This window comes from Vigna umbellata, chromosome 4, assembly GCF_029865625.1.
Source record: "Vigna umbellata cultivar VRB3 chromosome 4, Vumbellata_1.0, whole genome shotgun sequence".
In the NCBI taxonomy this organism is placed as follows: Eukaryota; Viridiplantae; Streptophyta; class Magnoliopsida; order Fabales; family Fabaceae; genus Vigna; species Vigna umbellata.
This window is the reverse complement of record NC_142168.1, coordinates 45,031,772-45,037,945: the sequence shown is the minus strand read 5'-3', so window position 1 is coordinate 45,037,945 and position 6,174 is coordinate 45,031,772. Positions and strand designations below refer to the sequence as shown.

The following is a 6,174-nucleotide window of genomic DNA, read 5'->3' as shown; positions in this document are numbered from 1 at the left end:
ACATATCATAAAAAAAACAACACCCTTTCATCCCATTAATGTGCATAATACATTTGTAGTTGCTGCTATATATATTTAATATTAATATTCATTTGTAGACTCAAACAAGTCAATCCTTGAGGACAACATAACCAAAAGAAGAAAATAATTTACAATAATACTGTATAATCAACTTCTTTTAATCTTTGTTTTGCAGAGAACCATGAGTAAAGCAATAGAGGGACATGGTTAAATCAACGTTTTTACACCTTTTGTAACCGAAGAACAAAAGGGAGAAATAATACACTAAGAAGGGACAGCCATGAAAGCAACATTTACCTGACATTTTGTGACACCATACATGTGGCTGAATATCATTGTTTGGCCATCCCATTCACATACACACATTTTCTTTTTATCATCACTTTGTCTTGAAGCAAACCAAACCATTTCATTTACCTTTGAAAACTCTACACCAAATTTTCCTAATCACGTGGTAAATCTGGGAATTACAATAAAAAAAAAAGTAGACCCCACTCATTTGCAAATTAGTAAAATTGTAAATTAGAATAGAAGTTGTTTTTTGTTTGTGAACTATTTTTTCTTGCTCTTATCTCTATTATTGGAGAAGATTGAGCCAAAACCAAAAAGGTTTGCAGAAGGAACATTCAGAACAGGACTAACTCTAATACCATTAGCGTAGGAGCCATGGCTCCTCTTCAATGGAGGCTTTTGATGGTTATTGTGTGATGCCAAGGATTGAGGGTGAGACCTTGAGATAGAGGAAGAACGTTTCTGGGAATTTTGCTTAACATGATGACCCTCCTTTGAGAGTGGTATCCTCTTAACACTTGGGGAAGACCCTGTTGAATTGCTTCTAGACAAAAGTGGCAAAGGACATAAGCTTCTCCCATATCCACTTCCACAGCTGCTGCTTCTCTTAAATCTCCAGAATGACTTGGAACTATGCTTCTCATCAGCTTCCTCATTCAAGTCCTTGCTATCTTTGTGACTCTCTTTCTTTGAGCTTTTTCTGGTGGTGGCAGGGGCATTGTCACAAACAGCTTTCGAGGGTGGTAAGGGGGGTTGAGACGGTGGTGCTAGCTGTTGACTTTTTTGCTTCAAAACAACATTGTTGAGGCCCTTCTTGATTTGAGTGGGAAGGATAACCCCATGTGAGAAAAGCTCATCTGCTGAAGAGGATTCAAGCTCTAAGCTTTCCTGAACACAGAAATTGAAGTCAATGCTTGAGCTCAAGCCAGATGAGTTTGATCTCAAAGGGTGCTTCTCAACTGGAATAACATCTGATTGCGAGAAGTCATGAGAGAATGAAATCCTAGGACTCATGGACGATACCCCACAATTCTCTGAGCAAAGCTCAACAACCATTTCATTCAATTCAAACTTTTTGATATAACTAGAGCAAACCAAAATAAAAAAGCACTCACACCAAGATTCTAAATGGAAGGGATTGTTGTGTGTTTTTGATTAAAAAGGGGACAGAAGCGCACCAAGGTTCAAAAAGTTGGTAGCAAAATTGAAGCAGAATAATCAACACCAACCGAAGACTGCAATGGGAGAAGAAGTCATGGTTTTCAAAAGAGAAAAAGAAAGTAAGAAAGAAGGTTTGAATTGTGTTAAACTATGCGTGTAAGGAAATCAAAGTGTGCAAGGTTTTTGGTTTTCATGGTGCAATCCGAAGTGGTGAAGAGAAAATGGATGTAATGGGAAAAGGTGGAAGAAAGGGTGTCACTGGAGATAGAATGTGGCATCTGAGGCTCTTTGATTGAGAATTTGGAATGAAAATGGTGAGTGGTTTGTTGAAGAAAGATTCAAAAGGTTGGTTATTTTTGGTGGGAGAAGGTGGTAGAGAGATGAAAAATTGAAGACCATAGACTGATTCAACAGCCAGGGCGATGGTTAAGAACCTTCATAATGAAAAGAAAAAAAAATTATATTGTATTACTTTTTGTATAAAAAAATGTTGAAAGATTGATACTTGATAAAAATAATACATGTGACTCTTTAATAATGTTTTTGTTCTCAAATATGTTATTGTTTTCAATTTGATATCCGACCTTTTATATTTTATCATTAACACAACATATTTATTATTCTTATTCTTATTATTATAATAATATTAATACTAATAAGGGATTTCAAAATGAAAATTTAAAAATATCTCTATACTTATTTAAAAGAGACAATATAATAATAAAAATTGAAATATAAATAAATATGTTTCACACTAAATTGAAAATTTTATAAGAATTATAAGGAATAATGATTAAAAATATATTAATGGAAACTAAAGGCAAAATTTAAAATATGTAAACTTTACAAAGATTAAAATCATATTAAGGTAAAAATTTATTATATAAATAACTTAATTACTAATTCTAAGTAAAATAATTTTCTAATTGTGCTTATAGAATTTAGTTTTCATAATATACTCCTATTTTAGTTTCTGTAATAAATTTTTAAATAAATATTGTATCAGATGTGTCTGAATACATCTCGATTTATGAGCTTAGATATATTTGACCTTTATCATATAAGGACATCCCATGATGGTCTGACCGACTACGTATCGGCCAAGATAACCTTTATGCATAGTTTGACTATGTTGACCATATTAACATGAATATTAAGACATCATTAATAAAATTGATTAACCAAAGACTAATCAAAGTGATTAACTACATGGATATGTCAAGGTAAGACAAGCTCATCTAGTAGAAACCCTTGTCTTGGTTTCGAAGTTTAACTAAATAGCATGAAATGAGGAAGACTAACGAAGAAATCTGTGTGTATGGAAAGCTAACTCTAAACTAGAAAACCACTTAAACCAACTAGGGAAGAATATCCATACTATAGAAACAAACACTCAGATAAAAATCCCTAAACTAGAAGACCAATCTTAGTAAATAAAACACTAGGTTAGAAAACCCTAACTTAAGTTAAGAAACCAACCTTTAGTTTGACATTAAGACAGAAAAGCTTTAGGATAGAAGACAAGTCTTAAAATAGAAAAAAATCATCAAACAATAAGGTAGAACATCCAAGAAAAACCAACTCTGAACTAGAAGGAATACGAGATTAAGAAAACCTAGATTAGGATAGAAGAACACCTAGCCATGAGCCAAGAAGGGCCACTGAAATCACAACCTCATAAAGATAGAATAGAAGACAAGACTGAGACAATAGGATAACACTCTAGTTAGAAAGAACATGCCTAAAAGTATTGATGACTGTCTAGGGGAAAGGATTAAACAACAAAAAAACTAGGTTAAGAAACTTAGTACAAAAATATAAGAAGAAAACATAAGATGCAAACCTAAGACAAACAATTCAAGATTCTTGATAACAAAAATAACTTAAGATAATGATTAGAAAACTTAAGGTGAAGACAAAAGACTTAGAACTTGGAACCCAAACACACAACCAGAATCCTCAATATAGGAAAACCTAGGAAAACGCTCAGGCTCACAAAACTTAGGAATTGAAACCCAAAACAATTACAAGCTAGAACCAAAATTCCCAATATAGAAAAACCTAGGGAAACACTTAAGTCTTAGGAACAGGAAAACATCTAGGATAAAACACACACACGCATGGCTAGATGATGTCTTGTCTGAAAACATCCAAGAGAGATTGAGTTAAACACTCAATGCCTATAATACCTGAAATAGGTATTAAGCTTCTCTCGAAAATAAAATTGGTCGACACAATGTCTATGACGAAACATATTAATATACTTAATTATTAAAGTGTACAAAAAGGCTTCAACCAACTAAACGCTATTTGTTCAATGAAGAAATCTAAAGAAGTGTTTACTTATGATACCATGAGCTTAATAAATACCTCATCTTCTGATGAAGTATATATCCATGCTAGGTATCCGTTGTGAAAAGAGTTTAATTAAAAAATGCTACCTAACGGCAGAAATTCATAAAACACTTTGTTTTTCTGAGCAAGCATTAAATGACGTTAAATGCTTAATATTCAAAACGAGATCTATTGACCCAAATAGTTTCACCATTTGGCGACAATCAGATCTCCAAAAAAAGGTTGTTTACAATTTCTTTTTTATTTTTGGAGTTTTATTTCCATGTTTTTACAAACTTTCTTTTAGTGGTTGACATAATCATCCTCTAAATTTTGTTTTGAAATTTGGTGTGTTATCTTTTCATGATTTTAGGGTGTTGCTCACAAATTTTCAGCTCATTTGGATAATGTTTAAGTATACTTTTAGTTTTACCCCTATGTATGCTTGTGTTGACTTTGCATAATATGCGTTGACTTAGTGCATGACAAGAGGCAATATGGGACTTCTAACACCCTTTGGTCCTAAAATAGATAGGACCTTCCATAGATTAGTTAGTTAGGAATTCTAGGAATTTATCTTTATAGTCTGTACCATTAAATAACATTAGTTTCTATAATTCTAACCATTCTCCGTTTATGCATACTGCTTCTGATTCTGATTCAATTGGTTCTTATACTAAGAATAATATGTCTCAACCTCCACCTTGTGAGAGGACTATTAGGGAGATGATTGCACCTGATTTCACTTATGAGAGCTTGTGCATCTAATATCCTTATGAGGATGTTCCATATGTTCTCAAAACTAGACTAATACATTTACTGCCCAAGTTTCATGGTCTTGTATGTGAATGCCCTCATAAACATCTAAAGGAATTCCATATAGCCTTTTCCACAATGAAACCTTCAAATGTCCTTGAAGATCACATTGTCTTAAAGGCATTTCCACATTCATTGGAGGGTGTGGCAAAGGATTGACTCTATTATCTTGCTTTTAGGTCAACCACTACTTGGAATGATATTAAGAGATTGTTTTTAGAGAAACTTATCCCTACATCTAGGACCACAACCATAAAGAAAGATATTTCTAGGATTAGGCAACTTGGTGGAGAGAGCTTGTATGCGTGTTGGGAGAGATTCAATAAGTTATGTGCAAGGTGTCCACACCACTAGATTTCTGAGCAACTCCTTCTTCAGTACTTTTATGAGAGTCTTAACGACATGGAGAGGAGTATGAATGATGCTGCTAGTGGTGGAGCCCTTGGTGAACCCTACTAAGGCTAGACATTTGATTGAAAAGATGACATCTAACTCCCAACAGTTCAATGTAGGAAATTATGTCATTGTTATTAGAGGAGTTCATGATGTGGTTGTTGATTCCTCATCCACAAATAAGAAGGTGGAGATTAAGCTTGATTCTCTTGTCAATTTGGTGACCCAGCTTGCTGGTAATTAGAAATTTGCATTTGATGAACGTTTATGTGGTATCTGCACATCCAATGATCATTATACAAATTTTTTGATAGGGGGAGCAATATAAGTGCTAAACTCAATCCTTGATGTGTTTGGTTTTTGATGATGACAACACATTGATTGTAACAACACATATATGTTTTCATGGCAACAACAACAATGTGTATTTGTGATTGATATACATGTTGGTATGTAAATGTTTCTTTATGATTGATACATATGATGATATGTTATTTGGTTTGCATACTTCTATGATCATAATTGTGTTTATATCTATTGTATGCATACTAAATGTTTTTGTGTGATAAAACCACTTGCACAATCTATTATGTGTATGAAGTAATCGATTACAAAAGTTATGTAATTAATTAAATCCATCAGATAGCCATTTGCTTAAACTAGTGCAAGCTACAAGTTTTAACCGATTACATTATGTGTATAATTGATTAAAACTCGTGTCTTTGCAATATATCTTTCTGGATTGTGCTATGATGAGTTTTGTGTTGAAAATGCCTAAATGTTGTACTTAATCGATTACACATTTTATGTAATCAATTAAGTTTGTTATACTTTGAAAACTTTTTGTTGATAAGTCTTAATTGTCTCAACGGTCATATTTTTATATGTTTTTACTTATGTGATAAAGTCAATCGATTACATTATGTGCTTAATCTGTTAAATCTATTTGAATGTTTTTTAGGTGTAACTCTGTTACTAATGTAACCGATTACATTATTATAGTAATCGATTAGATTGCGTCTGTTGTGAGAAAACTATAAAATGATGCATTGCACACTACTCTATAAACTTTTGATCATTCTACACTTTCATATATGATACTTTGTGAATTGAGAAAAGAGTTATAGGTGTGCTGAGACGCTCCAAGAAGCAAGATGC

The 6,174-nt window shown here is 33.0% G+C and overlaps 1 protein-coding gene and 1 non-coding gene across 2 annotated transcripts; both read right to left on the bottom strand.

The window, feature by feature from the left end:
* Nucleotides 1–207: 207 nt before the first annotated feature.
* On the bottom strand, nt 208–2,035 carry LOC124839505 (uncharacterized). The gene has a single exon (XM_047315338.2). The coding sequence runs from the start codon at nt 1,366–1,368 to the stop codon at nt 574–576; it is 795 nt and encodes a 264-aa protein (XP_047171294.1). The 5' UTR covers nt 1,369–2,035; the 3' UTR covers nt 208–573.
* Nucleotides 2,036–4,872: 2,837 nt separating this feature from the next.
* LOC124839513 (small nucleolar RNA R71) lies at nt 4,873–4,979 on the bottom strand. The gene has a single exon (XR_007028945.1). It is a non-coding gene; the product is annotated as a small nucleolar RNA R71 (small nucleolar RNA).
* Nucleotides 4,980–6,174: the final 1,195 nt, after the last annotated feature.

Excerpts from the sequence above, each read along its gene's own strand:
- LOC124839505 (XM_047315338.2), bottom strand. The coding sequence starts at position 1,368 with ATGGTTGTTGAGCTTTGCTCAGAGAATTGTGGGGTATCGTCCATGAGT.